The sequence below is a fragment of the Lissotriton helveticus genome, chromosome 1_1 (genome assembly GCF_964261635.1).
Source record: "Lissotriton helveticus chromosome 1_1, aLisHel1.1, whole genome shotgun sequence".
In the NCBI taxonomy this organism is placed as follows: domain Eukaryota; kingdom Metazoa; phylum Chordata; class Amphibia; order Caudata; family Salamandridae; genus Lissotriton; species Lissotriton helveticus.
In genome coordinates this window covers 1,383,784,905-1,383,807,387 of record NC_136057.1, presented here as the reverse complement: position 1 = coordinate 1,383,807,387, position 22,483 = coordinate 1,383,784,905, and the positions used below count along the sequence as shown (strand labels likewise).

Sequence of the window (22,483 nt, the reverse complement as noted above, 5' to 3'; positions counted from 1 at the left end):
AGAGAAAGTCTGGGTGGATGATGCAGGGGCAGGCAGCGAGGATTCTGCTGCCTTTATTTTGGTCAAGACGGCTAAGGGAGACACCTGCAGCAATGTGAAGGAAGCCAGGGGTGCTGGTTAGCCTGAACCACATAGGATCAGGAAAAGACAGCTCAGGAGTGATAGCAGAGTTTGACCACACGAAGCAGCAATCAGAATATTTAGTTTTTAACATCGACCTACAAAAAAATCAACTCCTCAGTATCGACAAACACTATATCATTAAGGTAAGGGTAGATTTTCTGCTCTTATGTCCACATCTGCCTACCTTGATGATCCGATCTAGGTATAGCATCAAGGTATGCAGATGCAGAGTTTTGAACAGTAAATCAACACTTATTTAAACTACACTACGCTACAGTAACCTGGTCCTGGGCCATTTTGGCCTCTTGTTTTTCCATAGCTGCCTCACCGCCCTATGTTCAAGTCATTCTCTGCCGGGACGGGGTCGCGGGTAAAAATTTCTCACTTGCGTATACCTCATTTTTTACGTTTCCTCCTTTTGTGAGTCTTGTGGTTATGGGTCTCCACAGAGGCCCAGATGTTACCAGGTTTTCCGGGACCATCTCCTAGAATAGTTGCATGAGGGTGAATTTTGGCACTGAATTATAAATCATAAAAAACTTGTTGTATGGTACTCGGTTGCACAGCAGTAGCAAGCATGTAAACATACTCTGACACAGTTATGAATATTAAAATTCAGTTGGCTCTCTGGTGTGAGAGTTTGGAGGGTAAGCGTGCAAACAAATCAGACGCAGTCATTAATATCAAAATGTGGTCTATCTCTGGGGGAAACAGCCTTTAAAGCGCTGTCTTTATAACGCATCCTTTATCATTCATGCATTTACCACACAGGTAAGCATTTGTGCCATTAACAACCATGGTAAGTATTGGTAAAGTAATTAAATATGGGGGGGGTAGTGCTAAAGGGTGGTAAGGGTAACTTTAGGGTTGGTATGGTTAACTTTAGGGTCCAGCGGTGGGTAGGGGTAAAGAGTGGTAAAGGCATACAAGGAAAAGGCAGCCCTTAATTTGAACCAGTGATTGCCAGTGGGGACCACCAGCACTGATTTTGAGGTACAACACATTTTTTTCCATTAGACATTTACTGAACTCAAGACAGGGAAATCAAAGAAAGCACAAAGACTGAAGAAGAGAAAGAAGGAAAACTTACACAAAGGGAGAAAGAAGGAACATGCACGAGTAAGATAGAGGAGCTGGGAGTGTCTGGCAGTGGATTAGAGAGACCTGTGGTGAATGTAAGACTATGCAGCCTTGGCATTCAACACACATACATTTACCTTAACTGACCATGGGCTTCTGAGCAGAGCTTTAGGCACAGGCACTACCTGTTGTACAAATTAAGCACTGTAAAAAAGGCATCTGCATGGCAAAGGCTTCAGTGGTAAAAGCTGCATGGAAAAGGCAGGGGTTGTATCATCAAACAGCTGCTCTCTGGTAGGGGGAGTGAGGGAGGTAAGTATGAAAGAACTTGGGGACACCGTTTAATATTAAAATTCGGTCCACCCTCCGTACTGGAGACGGGGGTAAATGTGTAGGCACACTCACAAACGGTTATTATTATTAAAATGTGGTACACTCTCCGGTAGGTGAGTATGTGTGTGAGCACACTCAGATACAACTATTAATTTTTAATATTACTCTGGTAGGGGAGCTGGAGGGTAAGGGTACAATCACACTCAGTTATTAATACTAAAATGAGGTTCACTCTGTTAGCAGAGTGGTAGATAAGTGTAAAAGGACACTGAGACAGTTATTAACAGAAAATGACGTCCGCTGTCTGTCTGGTAGGGGAGCTGTGGTAATTGTAGAAATACAAAAAGTGAATTGGGGCAAAGAAATACTGTTTGCTGGGATTGGGATGTGAACAGTGATGCTGGCTGTTTCTTGTGTGCAAAAAGTTTTCAGGAGTGTACTAAGATTTCCCATCACTCCTTGGTTTAGATTCTGTATTTCTTGAGCTTCTAGACAATTTATTAAAACAGGTTTCATAGTATCACAGAGTACATAGATTGACTGCGATATTTAGTAAGCCATCAAAAGTTTACTAAAGATTCTACCTTCTAACCCTGTCGGCACATGTTTCACCCCCTGAAACGGAGGGCTTGGGGCTTCCTCAAGGCTGGAATTGTTCTTGCGCATTTAGATCATAATAAAAGGAGTATTCATTCTTTTCTAACATATTAAATAAGCAATGGTTGTCAATCCAGGGTAGCATGCTGGCAATGCAATCCTGTATTCAGGTGCCATGGCCGTTGAGAAAGGCACTGCGATCCCGCAATCAAAAAGGTGTCGCGAGATGTGCATGGTAATGATGGCTGTGATGTGCTATCATATTGGAAACTGAGAGTGATGTGCTAGCCAGACATAATGGAAACTGATCATGTTTTAATAACTTTACATACTGGCATCTGCCCAGGGTATGCGAAACATCATGAAAAAAGGCAGTCACGTTCTAATAGGCCTGAATAGAGTAGGTCACGCTGTGCTAGCTGAGCATAATGCAAACTATGATGTGATGTGATAAATGGGCGTAACCGAAACTGGCCACAATGTGCCAACTGAGTGTAAAAAGAATCTACCAAGATTCTTACCACAGTTTTTCATGGAATTTCTTAAAACAAACATTCTCTGAGGAAGAACCCCCACCTACTGCTGTTTGCTAAATCCCGTAATGTTATTGCCTCAGGATGTTTGATAATGCCCCAGTGCACACCAAAATCACGAAAAAAGTATTTTAAAAAACAGCATTATTACTTTCTCAAAGTTATGGTATGTATTCAACAGGATGGTTTATTTCTATTAGTGGCAAGACAACTTTTTAAAATTGTTTAAGGAAAAAAGAGCACACATTTCAAAGCAAACTTCTTGCTGTTTTTTTTTCTCACCCAAATTGATTTTACGGAAAATTCTATCAGAGGTGTGATTGAACAAAATTAATCACCATTTTGTAATATTGAAAGCGCGTAAAATAAAGATTTTGTCAGCGAAGCTGGATTTTAATTTACAGAAATGAATGTGACAAATGTTATTAACTATCACTTCCTTGTGTACTCATGATTGACCGGAGACCAAACATTAAACCTTTAAAAAAAAATTAAAACTGCTATGTTTACTAGCCCTAGCATACATTACTAGCCCTTGAGGAAATTTAAATTACACCGTGCAATTCGCACAATTTCAAAATTTCCCCTTTACCTTTGTTATGAGAAATTCCCCAAATTACATCATTGTGCCATGTATGTCACGCATTTACGAGACCACCTGCGGCAAATTTATGGCGACAGAACAACACAAACTACCAGAATGGCATTACTGCAATTGTGTTTTCCAGGCTTTTCTCGTGCGAAATTCATCTTTGTGTCCAGATTTACTAGATAATCATGCAGCACAGCAGCCACAAATGCTGTGCTGCGTGAGAAGGAGAGAGCAGGACAGCGCCATATTACAGAAATATGGCACTCTCCTCCCCTCTCCTTAGGGCTGGCGCAGAAAGGTGCTGTTGGGAGCCACAAACACACCTTTTTAACATAGTGCAAGGGTGTCTCTGTGAACGTCGCCCCACTGACCACGTCAAGAAGGAAAAAATACAATGATAATAGCTCATTGTTATTATCATTTTATTTTCCCCTTGCTCAGTTGGGTAGGGGCAGGCTGCTCTGCTTGCAGGGCAGGGGAGGGGAGGAGTGGTTTGCCCTCTCCAAGTGCGCATGCTGCTTTGGTCGGCCTTCTCAGTCCGACCAAACAGTCATGCGCACTTTGTATGTTCTCCATTCAGGTATGTAATAACATGCCCAGCCTCCCATTCTCTGTCTGAGCGCTAATACACTGCGCTCAGACCAATCACAACGCTGCATTGCAGCATTGTGATTGTCTATCAGGAGGCTGCAAGCCTGGTGCTTCCTGTCCTGGAAGCGGGCGAAGAGGAACAAGAGGAGGAGGAGAAGGCAGTGGCTGCGGTGGCGGGAGAAGACAGGTAGGTGTTTATATTAATTTTTCTCATTTCCTCAACCCCCCCGCGACCTGCCTCCCCAACGCCTTTGGATACCAGCCACCACTGTCTGTTAGTCTAGCATAGGTTTTGTACTGGAGGGATAGCCTTCCAGTACAAATTACTATGGGGGTTATTTATGACAGGCCTGCGTTGCCGGAGCGTCACTTTTTTTGACGGTCCAGCAGCGCAAGTCTCTCAATCCTATCTACGAGGCCATGCAAACCCACTCTGCGTGGCTTTGCATGATTTTATAGACATGGAGTAAGACAAAGCAGCGCAAGTAACTGCGTTGTCTGACTCTGTGCCAAGGAGGCGTTCCATGGGTGTTGGGGTGGGTTTTCACATGCAACGCCAATGGATTTTGACGTTCCCCTACATTTACTTAATTGTGTAAACTAGGGGCAGTGTCAAAAACGTACATACTGTTTTCCCTCACTTAGTAATGCTACCAATCTACATATCTCGTCATTTCCACTGCCCATGGATTCCCTCTAATGTGCCCTGCCCCGTATAATGTATTGTTACATTATATGCCAGTGTAATTTTTTGGAAAATAAGATGCTCCCCCCGAAAAGAAAATATCTTACTGACCAACCTACAGCCCTGGCCCACCTCCGGAGCAAAGCACAGGGTTCTATCCTATTCTATTTTTGGTCCAGAAACCTTCAGGCGAGTTTTGCCCGTTGCTAAACCTCAAAGGTCTCAACAAGTTCATTGAGCATTGCACGTTTAAGATGACTACATTACAGAGTATCCTTCTGCTGCTAACACAGGGACATTACCTGACTTTTCTGGATATGTGTGATGCATGTCTATATCTGGCCATCTTTCCATCTCATCAGAGGTTTCTACGGTTAGCTGTGGGCCACCAGCATTTCCAATTTCAAGTGCTCCTATTTGGATTAACCCCAGCCCCAGAGTTATTTTCTAAGCTCTTGGCACCTTTGGTGGGTATCCTTCATTCTCCAGGTATTCATGTATAATCCTATCTTGAAGAGTGGTTAATAAGTTCTCCTTCTTTTCTATGGCGGAGAGAGATGTTTTGGAGGTGTGTTCCCTTCTCCAACAGTATGGGTTTCTCCTCAATCTTGAGAATTAGTCACTCCACCTGCGCAGAGATTTCAATTCATGTGAGCCCTTTTTTGCATGGATATTGGAGAAGATTTTCTTTCTCCAAATGGTTAGTGTATCATGTGAGGGATTTATTAGACCTACCTCAGGCCTCGGTAAGACTGTGGCTGAGGAGTCAGGGGGATATGGCATCACTCCTGGTCATCGATCCTTGGAGTTGCCTACATCTTTTTCCATTGGTACACTATGTTTACACATTGGAACCCTCTTTCTCAAGATTATGAGGCTCTGATTCCTGTCACGCCACAGATATTGGCAGATTTTCAATTGTGGATGAATCTGGTGAATTTGGAGAAGGGACATCAATTGAGTCAGACCACTCCAGTGGTGATATCTACAGATGTCAGCAAGCTGGGGAGGGGTCAGTTCTGGGATCATCCAAGGCACAAGGCAAATGGTCATACCAGGAGGCTCAGTCATCATCCAAGTGGAGGGAGTTAGCTGAGGTCAGGGTAGCTCTAGTTTCCTATGTTCCACAAATCAGAGGTCAACTGGGGTGCATCCAGTCAGGCAATCACGTGGCCGTGGCCTCTATCAATCATCGGGGAGGGATGGTCCTTTCCCTTTTTCTCCTCTCCAGCGAGATATGTGCTGGGGCAGAATCCAATCTGCAATCTCTCAGAGCAGTATATCTTCCTGGGAAGGAGAATGGCCCTCCCGACCAGTTGAGCAGCAAGTTTCCTTCTTCGGTCTTCCTCTGCTGCTACAAGCACTTTTTCAGCATATTTGTCTAAATTTGGTCATCCATGGATGGACATGTTTGCTACCAGGGAGAATGCATTTCTGCCTCGCTTTTGTTCTCTGGTACTCACCAGGGAAGCATGGGCGATATATAGATTATAAGTGAAATGGCCTCAGAGTCTGCTGTATTGTTTTCCTCCTACTCCTCTAATTTCTCGGGGGTTGCAGAAAATCCGTGAGGATCAGGCTCAAATGCTATTGATTGTACCAAGGAAGGTTTGGAGAACATGGTTCCCAATGTTGAGGAATATGGATGTAGTGCTGTAGTGGGTTTTCCCTCCACAGCCATCTCCGTTGAGGCAACCTCAGTTGTCTCACAGATCTCGGTTTCTTCTCATTTTGACCCTTCCTCCTTTTGAAGCTTTGGACTCAGTGTCTCTCAAGTTGCTAACACAAAGAGTGTTTTTTTGGTTGCCATATGTTTAGAAAGACGAGTGTGGGATTTGGCTGCTTTGCTGTCAGTTTCCTCTTTCATTTTATTTTTCTGGACAAGGTGGTCCTTTGGCCCAGACTTTCCTTTTTGCCAGAAGTCCCACCTGATTGTCCCTGCTCCCTAAATATTTTCCTACCTGTATTTTTCCCAGAATCCCCCTTGACTGAGGAGGAAGTTCTTCATAACTTGAACGTGCATAGAGCCCTGAAGGTTTATCTGTCCAGGGCAGCTGCTGTTCTCAAGGTGGATGCTCTATTTGTGACCTTTGGGTTAATAAATAAAGGTCTAGTCCATCTCAGTCATCTCACTCTAGATGGATTAGGTCCACCATTGTCTTCTGTTATGAATTAGCTAACATTCCTCTCCCATATGTCATTGAGGGAAGAGCCACTAGAGGGTTGGCAACTTCCTGGGCTTCTTTTAAAGGGGATTCATTGAGAGACAGCTGTTCTGCTACGTGGCAATTTCCTCATAACTTCCTTTCCCATTATGGAGTGCAGTTGGGCGAGGGTTTTTCTACTTCTTTTGGGAATGTCTCTGGTCAGCTAGATTCATACACCTAATTTATGCAAGCATTTGCCTATATTGAATTTATTAAAGTACTGATCTTTGCAGTCACTTGAAGGGTGATATTCTCTTCTATAATCAGCCCTATGCTGCTTGAGTAGTCTCTCGCAGGCAAGGACTGTATAGGGGAAGATGGATGAGGAGGTACAAGCAGCCATGTTGGGTGAATTTTTTTAGATCAGCTAGGAAACAGGTCCTACAGGACAGAGATGACACCTCGCATGTAAGGACTGTATCGGGGAAGACTTCGAGTAATGAAGGTTAAAGGTAAATAACTGGACACTAAATGCATGTTGGTAATTCTGCATTGATGGAGCTACCAATACTAGGTTCCCCAATAACTCCAGAGTGAGTCATTATTAGGATTTCTAGGTTAATCCCTGGAAATACCCCAAGTAATGATGAATTGTTGGGAAAGCTGGGAAAGTTGGTATTTCGGGTTCTGATTCCACCTATAATCCCTCCTTTAGTAGGCCAAAATATAGGGACCACAGTAGCCCCATAACCATCAAAATTCCTGATGGTGTGGGTAACATGCTTACTGTCCCCTTCAGGAATTAAGGCTGTCTCCTAATGTGGGAAGGAGGTGTCCCTACAATGGTTGGGAACACACTAGTTGTTTTTGGGTACCCCTCACACACCAACAGGCCCCTTGGTGTCATGCTTCATCATTGGGGTCCTCGCACCCCTCTACGGGATGCGGCGTGCTGCGACCGACGGTTTGCTTATGAGCACTTATATTGGCTATGTGTGGTGTGGGTGAGGGATTTTATAAGTGAGTGCTGGGGTGGCGTTTGAAAGTGAGTGGAGTTTAAAAAGTGCCTGGCTCGTGGGGTAGCAAGAAAAAACTTTAATTGGCCCCCCGGGCTGGTACTAATAAAAGGTGAGAGAGGAGGTATTGGTGTAACCTTTGTGCACCACCTCCTATGTGTGTGTCAACATGTTTCGGTGTGAAAACACCTTCTTCAGGACTGGGGTACACAAATCCCCACCTTACTCACGTTTTTCTATTTTTTCAGATTTTTATATGCTAAAAAGTGCAATTTACAAGTGCAGGAATTGTAATGTACCTACTGAACAACCGCTATTTAGCTGACTGTTTTGTTTAGGAGTTTACTACTCCATGAGACCATTTAAACGTAGGGGTTACTCGTGCTTCACAACCAACGGAGCAGGCGTAAGGGGCAGCGAAGAGGGATTCTCCTCATAGACTCGTAGCAAGGAAGCACGAGTAACCCCTACGTTTAAATGGTCTCATGGAGTAGTAAACTCCCGTCATTGCTAACTTGCAAGACACTACTGCAAGCTTAACAAATCGTGCCTATCTATGATAACATGGACTCCACATGGGGTCCAGGCTTAAAACAGCCTTCTGAAAACTGTCACTACTCTCAGTCAGTCACAAGCCCCCTTTTGAAACAAGCATTGGTCTGGCCTTAGCGAGCTAGTGCACATTTTTTTTTTTTTGGGAAGAATGTGCCGCAACCACAAAAAGAACAAAGAAAACATGTGACTATCTATACAAGGCACCTTATGCTTGCACTACATTTTTTACAATTATAAGACATTTACTGATGTGTCTGTGTTACTAGTTATTATTTTTTATAGTTGCCTTTCAGTTGTGCCACTTACAAAATGAAACAAACAATAAATCACGATTTAACTGGGGCCCCAAAGTGCAGGATAAAAAAACTGTTTACATTGAAAAAGCCCACTTAGAATCAGGTTTATCACTGAAAAGGATGTGAACAATGTGCACTGGCTTTGTGCAGTCACTCAAAGAGAAAGGAACCAGTAGATAGAGTGGGCTGATCCACTGTCCCGTGCTGTCTCACCGCGGTAGGAGGAAGCAAAGTGTGAACGACAATTTAACAAACCAATGGATGAAGCATACTGGTTAAAAGCCCCTCTATACTACGTATAATTTCTTTAACAAACTAAAGTGTCTGGTGAGACAAAGAAGCTGAAAGGCCAGACCTAAAACAGGGCTCTCAAGCTTCCCGAGGCGGGTGCTGGATGCAGCTCACTCAGTCCATATTTATTTTACTACGCATTTCGAAACTTTTAGTCGTGATTTTATAATGGGTTAGGGATGACTACCTGTCCCAAAATGCAAAGCAAAGTCCTGGACTGGATGAGCTACGCGTAAACAGCCCTGGGAATCTTGAGAGTCCTGAAAAACGTGTTAACCGGGTTTTGCCCCTGGCCTGTTCTGCTTAGGAAAATGTTTTGTGCATTCACTCAGCCCCCGCGGGCTTCCGCCTCACACAACCCGTCTGTCCTCTGGTTCGAAGAGTACGTTCGAAGACTCCACGCGCTTCTCGGGGACAGTTCAAACTGTGTTCTGAGCGGCGCTTGTGTCATTGTGTGCTGTGTTCTTACTCGCAGATGGGTGAAATGTATCCATGCCAAAGTCCATGTGTTTGCTGGTGTTTCCTTCGGTGGTGTTTCGGAGGGGGGGTGTTAGATCTATAAAAAAAATCATTAGCTTTTCTACAGCGCATGCGTCTAGAGACGCGCACCCATTCACGCCTAGATCCTACATATCAGCACACTTACTTGTATCTTTGTGTGAATTATATGTATCAAATCTGACCTGTAAAGTAACTAAGTGGCGTGGAAGTGTGAGGTTTTACAAGATAACGCCTGGTGGGTGATGGAGGCAACTGGTGAGGAAGTCAGAACAACTCACCCTGAACCTTGTTTTACGAGCATAAAATGTGATAAAACACCTGCACACACATTCGCACAGACGAGCACCCATGCGTGAAATATGCACACTTAAAGGCAACCCCGTACACAGACCAACAGACATGCTGCTGTCCACACACTCATACATACCAAATCACACAGGACAAGACAGTGGTACACATATACCCACAATCACGTAGCACCCTAAACACATGCAGTCACATACAACACAGTTGCACATGGATGGACTGATGTGCGGGGAGGAAGAAACACACAGGCACACACATACACAACATAGACACCCAGACACATAGGCCAACAGATATCCAAGTATTTTTGCTAAAGACCAACAGCGATAAAGGGGGCCAACATACATGTATGGATGCGTGCTCAAAGGCACCCAAATAAATACACAGCCAGATATACACAGATTGACACATCAATTATCAACACACTAATGCAAACAACGTATAGAAGCAAGTTCGGGCATACAAACGCATATACAGACACAAATGATGGGCAAGACGAAAGGCAGAACAGAGAGATGGAAGGACTGGCGGGTGTCAGGTGAGTGGATGGATGAAGGCTACATCTTAAGACCCTCAAAGGAGGTGAAAGCACTTGAAGTGGAGAAAGGTTTGGTATCTAATGTCCGTTCAGTCCTGGGCCTTTCCTTGGAAAGGGTAGCTTTAGTCTCCATGGCCAGGCAACTTGTCTGTTTTTTTTCTTCATTGAAGCTGTTCACAGCTCAAGATGCCTACCAGAGGTCAGGTCATAAGAAGGCAGACACAACAGCTTAGGCCACAGCAAACACCACAGCTGCAACATGTGCCACACTGCTTTCAAGCACAGCAGTGACAGCAACTTCCACTACAGCTGCGACCACAGCAAAGACTGCAGCTGCCATCACTGCAGGGACAAGAGTAGTGACAATAGTGGTGGTCTCACAGCAGTGATAGCAGCAGAAAGAGCAGGACTCTCAGGAGCAACACCACCTGCTGTGTCACAGGGACCACAGACAGTGGCGTAAGGAAAAGTGAGGACCCCTCTGCAAAGTACATGGAGGGGGTACCCCACCCCACACCATGGTGGCAGTAGGGGCTAATGTGACCCCACTGACCGCAAAGGCAACCTCATTTGCCACCATGACAAGGAAAACAGCAGTAACCATAACTGATAACAAGGCAAAGATCACAGCTGCTACCACAGCAGGCACAACAGCTTTCACCAAAGACAACAGCAGCTACAACTACTACTACCAGGGCAGCATCAACAATTGAAGCTGCAATGACAGGAGTGACCAAATCTGCAGTGACCATAGCAGAGTGAAAGAAGTAACCACAACTTCCACCATGACATGAACAATAACTGAAATAACATCATCCGTGACCACAATAGTAACAATAACAGGGGCAAGAAACAGCAGCAGTCATAAAAGCATAGACCACACCATGAACCATAGCTAATGCAACACCTGCCACAACAACTGTTATAACAAGCTCCCACAACAACCTGCATAAAACAGTTTCAATAATAGCCACAAGTGGAGCAGTATTTGCTGCAGGTACTGCAGCGCCACAGCTATAATCACAACAGGCTCGACGGAAGGAACCATAGCTACCATCACTGTTGGGACCAGAGCAGTGGCCATAGCTTCAACTACAGCAGGGACTAGAGCAGGGACCACAATAACCACCACAACATGGACAACTCCAGCAATGGCAGCAGTCACAACAACCCAGAAAGCAGCAGCAAACATAACTGCAACTATGGCATGGACTACAGCAATGACTACAAATGCATCCTCAGCAAGTAAAACAACCTACACGACAGCTGTGACTGCAGCAGCAATAGCCTCTACCACATTAGAAACAACTACAGCAGCAACAGGGGTCACATCATTCGCTACAGTATATTTGACCACAGCCAGCACCACAGCAGCAATAATTGTTGCAACAATAGTTGTAAGTACAGCAGGGACCACAGCAGTGATACCAGCTTCCACCATAGCGGCAACAACAGCAGGGACCAGAGTAGTAACCACATATACCACCGTGCACAATAGAAACTACCACAGCTGTGGCCACAGCAAAGACACAGTTGACGCCATAGCAAGTTCAGTATCATCTGTAATAGAAGGGAAGACCACAGCAATCACAGCTGTAACCACATGAGAGACTGAAGGAGCAACCACATCTGTGCAGAGACTGCAATAGAAACAATCGTTAGTACAACAGCATCAGCCACAGATGCTGCAACAGTAGTGAAAGTGACCAGGGAGTGACCACATCAGAGATTACTGCAGCAAACACAGTTGCTACCATTGGCGAGACAACATGACAAGGACAACTTCATTGGCCACTGTTACAACTACTGACAAAAACAAGCATTGGCAAAACCACCAGGACTAGATTGGGCTGCCAGCCTTATTGTTTTGTCAAAGCTTGCTTTGCCATGTTTTTGTGAAACATTATTATTGGGGAAGCTACCATGTGCCTGTCAATATTGAAAAAGCTTTGGCAAAAAGTCAACATATATATGTTTGGCAGCATTGCCAATAATAGTCCCTTAAACTGAGGGGAACTAATTTACTCCTGGATGTACTTTTTGTGAAAGAGCAAAATCCTGTAACTCTCTGTGAGGTTAGCTAGTGGATGAAGTGGGCCGGGGCTGACCCACTGCTGCCTGCCGTTCCTGTAATGAGTGACCCAGCAACACGACAATGGATAAAGTGCCGCAAGCATATTATGCATATAACTTTAGTGAAATGAAAAGGTCCTTAAAAATGTCGGACCTTAAAAAGGAGATGAGTGGAATGCTTTTATTCATCTCAGTCACTGTTAATTATTCTGGGCCGCATTCCAGTGTATCATTTTGTTTGCTTACTGTGCAACCTGCTCCAATATGAACTGCCCACCAAAGCTGCTAAGCGAAATCCCATCTGAACTGGTTCACAAGCAGCCCCAGACTGGTTTCAGCATTTTTTTGTCTTATCGCTGAGGTACAGTTTTTGAACTATGACACAAAGAGCATGCAAACAGCATTTGGCATACCTGTTGTACTTAGAGCACCTCACTGAGGAAAAGAAGCACTGGCAAAGCAACTAGATCTGGCTCTAATGTGCTAAGTAAGGCATGCAAAGAGAGGCATGATGAAATTTGGGCCTCCTACGTGGCCAACCAGCCTTATCCTGTACCTTATATGTATGTGTCATGTTTTTTATTCCCCAAGCTTGTGATGCCATGCAGCAAGTTACACAGAAAAAAAATGACAGATACTCTGTGCACATTTGTGCATGTGTTAGCGAATTAAAGCATTACGTGTTGGGTTTGCCAGTGCTTGTTGGAGTGGTCACCAGTCGGTAACAATACACTGCACCCTGCAGGCCAATTTCATCCTTGACCTCTTTGTAATTGTGATACGGCGGCCCCACCTACCCGTCACACACCACGATATTGCAGTCCTTCCCGTACGACAGAGAACCCGGCCAGAGCGTCCATAGTAGCAACCCAACCCACCAAATGTCCAACCCTCTGTCCTCTGTTCCAGGACCCAATCCGGAACGGCAGAAACACGGAAGCACTACCACGTGACCCCGGAAGTACCTCCCCCTCACGTGACCGGGACACTAGAAATGCCGGAACCAGGAAACAGTCCGACGTCGGATTGAGCTTGTGGCAGGAGACCCCGACCGGAGAGGCGAAGGAGACGGCGACCGAAGAGGAAGAAGACTGGTCCGAAGATTGGTGGAGTCCACCGGAGGTTGCTGGGGAGCGGCCGCAACTCAACTTGGAGAGTTGCGGCGGAGCGGGTGAGTGACACGGAACCCCTCTGATAGCACATTAGGTGCAGTGTAAATAATTCCTTTCTGTATATTTGAACTACCCTTTAGGCTCACGTCGTCACTCGGAGCACTGTGTAAAATTTGTAAAGCACTCCCCCACTTTGTAAATAAACCCTTTAATCCTCACGTCCCACCACCCTACACCCCTACTGCTTCTCGATACCCTGCTTGTGTCCGTCCCTATCCTGACCCTTCCGACCCCTCCTCACTATCGTCTTCTTACCCCTCACACTTCCCGGTGCCGGTAACAGGGATTTGACGAGAGAAGTCCGGCAGGACTAACGGCTCCTTTCTTTTCTTTGTTTTCTCCCGGTACCTCCGAGGACATCCCCAAGAGTAGAAGACCCGGAGAGCCCGCTGACATCGATACCGGACCTGGATCCCTCCCGTGGAGCTGTGCCTTTCATTTCTGGATCATTGACTCTTGCTAATCACCCTGTTTTGAGCAACCATACGGAAATAAATCAAACATTGCCCACTATATTCGGCCTCCGCGCTTGGTATTCCGGTCCGCCACACCCCCACGCACACAGTAATGCACATGCATTCGTAGCACTGTAATTCGGTAACTGGGACCCTATAGCCTTTATCAGAGTTATCAGTTCGCTCCATTACACCGAATAACATGTACAAAGTCATGGACTTTCATTTTATGAACCATTACTGAGAAGTGTTGCATGTGAATCAGAGACTATAATCCCAGAATACACTGCTTTGTTCAATAAATGGCTAGGCCTAGAAACATGGGCAAAAGCATCATAGTTATTTTCCCATTAGCACTAATGCAGATGTGGAATGAAAAATGGATTTTGTGCATCACGGAATGCAGATTCATAAAATAAATCTGAGCATAGGTGAAATGTGCTGCAGGTACATAATCTGTATTTTTGTACCACGGGTACCTGCAATGCAAAATGTGGACTTGGGACAGAGCGCGGTGCGCGGCAGATGCAGATCTCGTTGTATTTTTAATATCCAAAAGAAAGCACCAGGATAGGTGCTTGCCCCACATCTTGTTCCAGTATGGTTGTCCTGCTTACTGCTGGACTGGGAGAGACAAAATACAATGCTGATATTGAACAGAAATGTTCATCCAGTCTTGCAGGCCCATGTAGTGCACTGCCCTGGAAAGACCAGGTGTAGAGCTATCAATAGGGCAGCAGGTGCATTTCACCAGGACCCAGGGATGTAAAGAGTCCTCAGAATGATAGCACCACTTTCCTAACTTACATTATGCCTTATAGCACTTCTGCTATTCTATTATATGAGAGGAAAGAGTACATTTACTAAACACTCAATCTGAATATGTGAGAGGGATAGAACAGGACAGCGCTATATCTATAATGATATGGCACTGTCCCACTCTCCTCCTTGCACTATCACACAATCATGCTGCCTAGCGCCACTCACACACCTTTGCATCATGGTGGAAAGGTGTATACATCATATCTATAATAGGTTTTGTACTGGAAGAGCAGCCTTTGAGTTCAAAATATTATGCCTAGACAAACTTTAAAACTCTGCTTACCTGGTATGTGTGCTTTACAGTGCAGCAGACATGTAAAGTCGGAAACATTTGGAGAAATAAAACAATTTAGCCTTTTTAATGTCTGCCCTACAGAGGTGTTGTTTTTTGTTTTTCTAATATTGTTAGCAGATATGGCTTCGGCTCATAAACTATGGGTGTTTGCATGGGAACACCCATGTACCAACCATGAAATACCCCCTTGGTGCAAAGTAATGCAAAGCAGGCTTTGTGTTACTTTCAGGCAACTTTTTACATTAGAAAAGAAATTCCGAATAAATATTTTGGGCTGGTTTGCATCACTTTTGTGATGTAAACCTGACAGAAAATGTCAGAAAATCTTTCCTGAAGATGGAAGCCCTAACTTAAGGGTAAAAAGGCAATTCAGCGCATCCACTCCTTTAAGGACTATATATGTCAATGCCACTCCCATGGGTAACCTGAAATAGGGACCCAGCCTGCTGACATAAATAGGGCCCTTTAACTATACCCAGGTGGCACTTTTGAGCCAAAGCATATTAGGGCGATAGGCAGGAACACATCGCTGTGATATGCACACTGTGTGGACCACAGGGTGTGAGCGCAGCAACGGCACCTGCAGCTTGACCCTAGGTCCCTTTTGTCAATCGGAATCTACAGAAACAAAAAAAGCGCAAGCCCGCTTGTGAGGGGAATTTTGACCCGCAAATATGTGGTGTTAATTCCTTTCATATCTTGCTTGTAGTAATTGGCAATCTACATGAATGAACTTTTCCAGATTTTTAGGGCTCGCCTGCTGATGCGCTTGCGCATAGCTGGCGAAGCTCTATAGTGGCTTATCCAGAGTTTAACCACTGGCGATTCCATGCAGTGCATGTGCGCTTTTTAGGTCATTGCGCAAGCGCAAGCCCTAAAAAGCGCGTGCACAATGCCACCAGCCGCCTGCCTGCCTGCCTCGCATTACCACATCAAAGGCAGCCCAGCCTCCCTCCCACAAGCTTCTCAGCGTGCACTCTGTATTTCTCCTCCCAGCGCATTTCTCATCCCCTAATTATTCACGGCTGGCCGGCCGTACATCACAGCCATCAGCCTCCCTCCGACGGGCAGCTTGGCCTCAGGCATTCACCCCAGCGTGACTTCTCCCCCCTAATTACATCCCTACTGTTTACTTCTTTCACGGCCGCGAGGCAGTGCTTCAAAGGTATCCGCCCCCTGCTTTAATTACATTAGCTTAGTTTTGGTGATTTTGCGCCCTTCCTTCTATTTCCCTTCAGCTCCGGATTAATTATGCAGACCATGTCAGTGACACAGTATCTAACATACATGGCAGTATTGACGTTTAAGGGTGTTGCAACGTGAATCTACGAACTGGCAGCCTAACAACCACTTGCCAGGAATCAAAATAAGCTGGTAGGTAGCAAACGGCCTGCCTGGTTTGTAGGCAGTTTGTGTGGTTCTCCTTGGACAATATATATATATATTTTTGTACTGGCAAGCGAAAACCTCACAAAATGCCTGACATTTTCCATTAACCTCTAGTTCTCCCGTGGGGTGAATTTGTGAGTTTATATCTAAGTTCAGCTTTGCACGAAGGTTGAGATGGGGTTAATTTTGCTTACTTTCCAAAACATTTCCACCCACCCTTCGATGCAAGTGTTGCTGGTCTTTTATCAGTCCACTTACCATCGATTTTGTTTAGGTTCTTAAGTTACTTCACATCTCTTATTTCTACTTTGTGACAATCTGCAACTGATGTGAATTTTAATTTGTATTTCTTTTAATTTCATGTGAAGGCTCAAATCTAGTAAACGTGTGTAATGTAGCAGAATAAGTTTACTTGATGCCCTACTAGACAAACCTATTGCATCCTTCAAGCAGTGGGCATAATATCTATCCTAAATTTCTAACATGACGGTTTTTGCTGCAGCCTGTTAGTGTCTAGAGTTGAAGCCATTGTTTGTGAGATTTTGTGATTACAGATTACTACTAGACGCTTATTTTGTGAGCTTGTTGGATGTCTGTTTTTATACTGTGGCTGTTGTCTTAAACCAATAAAAATGGATGCTAAACTATATGTATCTGGTCAGACTTGAGTATTGGAAGTGAATGTTGCGCTGTGGCCAACTATCATACGCTTCTGAGGACTTCTCTGGTTGAGGATGCTTCTCCAAAAGATTCAAGTTTTCAGAGGACTAGCCGACATTCACCATTTCATACTTCAAATATGTTCCCCTTAGTAGCACCCTTGTTCTCCTTTACTGGAAGCTTTGAATTGTCCCACTTGCGCCTAGGACTATAGAGCACTTTAAAAACAAGCATCGAAAATGCAATAGGTCTCGCAATAGAAAAGTTTGACCTTTTGGTGTTGTAATTGTAAATATTTTTTATTTTTTGTTTATATTTTGCAAATTATAAAAGTATTAATTTTGTTATTTGAAAAGTGAATAGTTATAAATTTAGCAAATGTTACATTTATAGCATTAGTACACCCTCACCCACCCTCACCTACCCTCACACCCCCTCACCCCCCTCACCCCCACCCCCTCACACACCCTCACACACCCTCACACACCCTCACTCACCCTCACTCACCCTCACTCACCCTCACACCCCCTCACTCACCCTCACACCCCTCACTCACCCTCACCCACCTTCACACCCCCTCACACACCCACTCACCCTCACACCCCCTCACCCTCACACCCCTTCACCCTCACACCCCCTCACCCTCACACCCCTCACCCTCACACCCCTCACCCTCACACCCCCTCACCCTCACACCCTCACCCACCCTCACTCACCCTCACGACCCTCTCACCCTCACACACCCTCACCCTCACACCCTTTACTAATGCTATAAATGTAACATTTGCTAAATTTATAACTATTCAATTTTCAAATAACAAATTTAATACTTTTATAATTTGCAAAACATAAACAAAAAATAAATGATATTTACAATTACAACACCAAAAGGTCAAACTTTTCTATTGCGAGACCTATTGCATTTTCAATGCTTGTTTTTTTATTAACATTTTTAGGTTGAGCATGCTGTTATCAGGTAGGGCCTTGAAGCTCCGCCCACGCTCCGCCCATATTGCTTCTTGGCTTGTGTCATTGGCCACTGTAAACTGTGGTTGTTCATTGGTCAAAAGGCTTAGTAGTCCCTCCTTAGTACTGCTGTGTCTCATTTTGTAACCCCCCCATGGCGACACCCCGTTACGTCTGTTGTTACTTGGTAGGCTTTAATTACAGCCTCTGAGCATTATTTTCTCAAATAGCTTTGTCCTGCCTGTTGGTACAGGAAGGACATGCACTCTTCTAATGCTTTAAAAAAATGTTTATAGCAGAGGTGCTGGCCTTTGCAATGCAATAGGTCTCGCATTTGCGAGAGTTTAAGCTATTGGCATTGTAAATGACAATGTCTTTTATTTATCTGTTTTAAAAACAACACATAAATAAAAGGCATTGTCATTTACAATGCCAATAGCTCAAACTCTCGTAAATGTTAGACCTATTGTATTGCAAATGCTTGCTAGCAATGCAGTGATGCACGTGCAGCCATCACCATAAAGTCCTGTCCTCCCAAACTGAATTCACTTTGGACATGACCTCTTTAAACTGCCACAAATGAAACAGCATGTGCCACCTTTCTCCAAAACAAATTAAATGATGTTAAGGCAAACTTGAAATGATCCTAAGAATTAGACTGAGATGATGTTCTAAGGCCAACAGAACCTATTCGCCTGCAACCAGTCTGTACTGTGAGCCATTTGCCATTTCTGCATTTTGTTACATGTGTATTTCCTTGGGGCACACACCCTTTCTACATAACATCGGACAGAACTCACCGTAAGGGTGCATTTTTTCAGATGTTCTGTTGACTGGGGCGCTCTTGTACGTGAACCTCTCTGAGCAGCCATTTGCAATTTCGTTCAGCTGAGGCAGCGAGACAGCATTCTTGATGATGGGCGAGACAGGGGGTGGTGGGTAGGTTGTGGCTGCCGTCTCGCTCTTGATGCTCCCGTTCCGGCCCCGCAGCGGTGACCTCCGTACGTGACGTAGCGTCCGGGCAAAGAAGCCGCCTTTGCTTGGCGACTCAGCTTGGTGTCCACCATGCTCGCTGAGGAAGGAGGTGTCTCCAAAAACCTCCCCCCCTCGGCCCACGTGCATGGTATGCCGGAAGTCGCCCAATGGCGGGCCAATCATGTCCAGAGTCAGGTCATGTTTCTGGCGCCGCTTGGGATGGGTACCAGACACCAGGCTCTTAAGAGTGGGTAGCTTCCCCAAACTCATCTTCCCAGTTTAATTCCACCAATCAGAACAAAAAAAGAAACACTTCCCAGTGTCCACAAGTTTCTTTGGTTCTGAGGACCAATTATACCAACATTGTGATGGCACAAACAAACTTTGGCAAGATAAGATCCCCTTGTAGACAAAATTCACTGTTGTGGTTAATGGGCTCCAAGGACACAAACACGGCCGGCCCTCAAACTCTACATGACCACAAACTCGAGACTGTTCTTTGAAGGTTCTGGTATCTCTGAGATAGAGTGTGCACCACCCAGCCCTGACCGAAGCACACTGTTGGGTAGCAGGGGTTCAATGCACTGTTGTCCAACTCCACGTGGCTGCAAGGCGCTCTAGGGAGGCGAGGGTGAGTGTTTCTGGGGCTCTTGCTGTCCCTTGGGTAGTGTTTGCCCCAGCCAGCCACAAATGTACCCAACTCCACGTGACTGCAAGGTGTTTCTGGATGGCAAGGGGCGCTTGTATTGTCTGTAGTTGTTTGTGTAGCGCTTAAAACTTTAGATATCCTTTAAATACTGGGTGCTGCATCCCACTGTTGATGTTAATCCGCTGTCTGGTGGCTGGGGGGTGCAGCACCTGCAAGACGTAGACGTCCACCGCTAACCTTTGCTGCTCAGGAGTCTTTCATTTGCTCAATGGAGTGTTTGAGAGGCATTCAGCAAAGATTAGGTTTTAGACTGATTCGAAAACCTCCACAATGGGGTACCCTCCCAGTCCAGTGAGAGGCAGAGGTTATAAGGCAGGGAGCACCTGTTGCCACTGTTCAACCTGGAATAAAAGAGAGAGGCACATTAGTTACAATATTGAGCTTTTAGATGGAGTGCAACAAAAAATGAAATATTCTTTGGTTTTAATAACAAGTTTCCTTTTTACCCAGCTGGTTTTAATCGACCTGTTAAGAATCAAAGTCTGTATGGGCCCAAGATCTGAATCTGTGTGGGGGGGGGGGGGCTGTGGCATCCTGCTGCGGGGGCGCCGATGGGAGTCTTGCACCTCTCTGCCGATGGGCATTGGTTAAAAACTTGAAAGGAGTCTGACTGTCCCTGCTCCGTGAGACTGGGCATTGACAAAGTGAATCCAGGCTGAGACAGGACAAGCCACCGATGTGCTCTTCAGCAAAGGAGGCAGGGGAGGCACCGGAGCACGAGGCCTGCCCGGGCCAATGACTCTTTTTAGACACAGGGCCAAAGCTCTGCTCTTGCTCTCTTGGGTAAATGGACTGTCATGGTCGCTTTCTCTCTAATGGTGGGGGATAACAAGCACATGCCCTTTTGTTTTGGGGGATGGAATGCTGTTTCTTTGTGAAGGAGGGGTGCATTTACTCTGCTCTGGTCTTTTAGGAAATGTCCTGTGGAACTGGACTTCCCCGGCTCCTGTCTCTTTGAGGATGGTGTGTGGTTGACACCTGGTGTCTTTGGAAGGGCGGTTTTCCTGTAGTGCTGCTCCTATGAATAGGGGCAGTTTTACAACCTTTGGGAATTCTTAAACATTCCCAGCAGTATGTCTGGAAAGATGTGGCAGGCGCAGCTTTCCAAAACTGCTACTGGGAATGCCATGTGACGTATTGTCGGGGCTCCCATTCCCACAATGCATAATTGTCCATAAGCTAATATTATGCACTGTGGAAATGCACATGAAGACATTTCCACTCATGCAAAAACCTTTCCCACTACATCCTCTCCAAGCTTGAATGTGATCCTTCCAGTTCCCAAGCTGGAATGGGAGTTACACTCTCCCTTTGCAGGAGTAAAACCCTGATCCTTTGTAGAGTGGAAAAGAGCTAGATCGTAGTTTGTGAATGGACACAAACTCACAAGTTTGTTGGCATCCACAAACTTACGAAGCAACATGATGGCGTGTTCGCTCACTCCCCACCCCTTGCGTGGGGGTAATTCTGTACACCGCTGGCAGAGACAGACGTATGCAGCAGTAAAACCAGTTATGCCTGTCAGGAATCTTTCTGTGAATTCTTGACAGATTTAAATGAAGCCATATTCAGCAGCAAGCAAACTCAGACATGCCTTTGTGAATCAGGCTCACAACATATGTTTGCGGTTCGACCACATCTGGGCCCAGCTATTCGCAGTCAGAGAGGAACCGACCCTCTTTGAGTACACTGCAGTAGGTAATGGAATAAAAACTTGAATCCTACCCAATACAAAACAGTCAGAGAAGAAGAACATAAAGCGGAAATTCTTAACGTGACATCAAATGTATTACTAGATAGTACCCCTGGCGAGTTGATCTTTCTCTAATGAAAAACACAAACAAAGAACGGACTAACAGGATTAAAAGTTATAGTCTTAGATTTTTTTGGGACCATCCTTTTACTATATTTAAAAAATGACTTTAAAATTACAATTTCTGTTTGGGTGAATTTTAATGGGGAAAATCTCTGGATCACAGGATACAGAGCTAGGACTTGGTTAGTTAGCAGTAGAAGTTAGGGGCATATTAACAAGCCCCTTATCGCCGCGTTATTGGCACTTTTCTGCCGATAACGCGGCGATATCTGCATCGCCCTATTATCAAGGCAGCGTTAAGTCAATTAACGTGGCTTAAAGCCACGTTAATTGACTTAACGCTGCCTTGGTAATAGGGCCCCTTTCACGATAAACTCATCATGAAAGGGGGCGTGCAGTGGGTATTGCGGTGGGCGTTCCACCGCAACACCCATTCATTTCGACGCTGTCAGCTATTATCAAGCTATGCTCTAGGTTCACTGACCATGAGGGGAAGACAAGGGCAGCTCCTGACTCACTGACCATGAGGGGAAGACAAGGGCAGCTCCAGGTTCACTGACCATGAGGGGAAGACAAGGTGAACTCCATACTCACTGACCATAATAGGTATGTAAGGGCAGCTCCAGCATAAGCAGCATAAAGCAGCACACATGTAAGTTACAAAATGGCATTAAAGCTTTGTTTATGTGCAGGAAGGGACACCTTCCTGTACATAAACAAACCTTCCCTGCCTGCGCTGGCGTTAAGTTGTAAAACTTATCGTCATCGCAGGCTAGACTGCACCATATCCTAGGTAATATGGTGCAGCCTAGCGTTTCCGAAGTGGCGAAGAGAGGCGTTAAGCCAAGGCGGCTAACATCTTTTTTTGCCACTTTGTTGCTAATATGCCCCTCAGTCTTTAACCGCAAAGTCACATTTGGACTTAGACAATGGTTTGAAATACACTTGGTAGGCAAAGTAGTGGCCA

General features: G+C 45.2%; 1 protein-coding gene across 4 annotated transcripts in view; it reads right to left on the bottom strand.

The window, feature by feature from the left end:
- CDC42EP1 (CDC42 effector protein 1) overlaps positions 1 to 22,483 on the bottom strand; it is a 74,587-nt gene that overhangs the window by 40,047 nt on the left and 12,057 nt on the right. For all 4 annotated transcript variants that reach the window (XM_078684027.1, XM_078684015.1, XM_078684009.1 and 1 more), the window contains exon 2: positions 18,817 to 20,041. In XM_078684027.1, coding sequence (XP_078540153.1) covers positions 18,817 to 19,261 — 445 coding nt within the window. In that variant the 5' untranslated portion in view covers positions 19,262 to 20,041. The remainder of the gene's footprint in view (positions 1 to 18,816; positions 20,042 to 22,483) is intronic.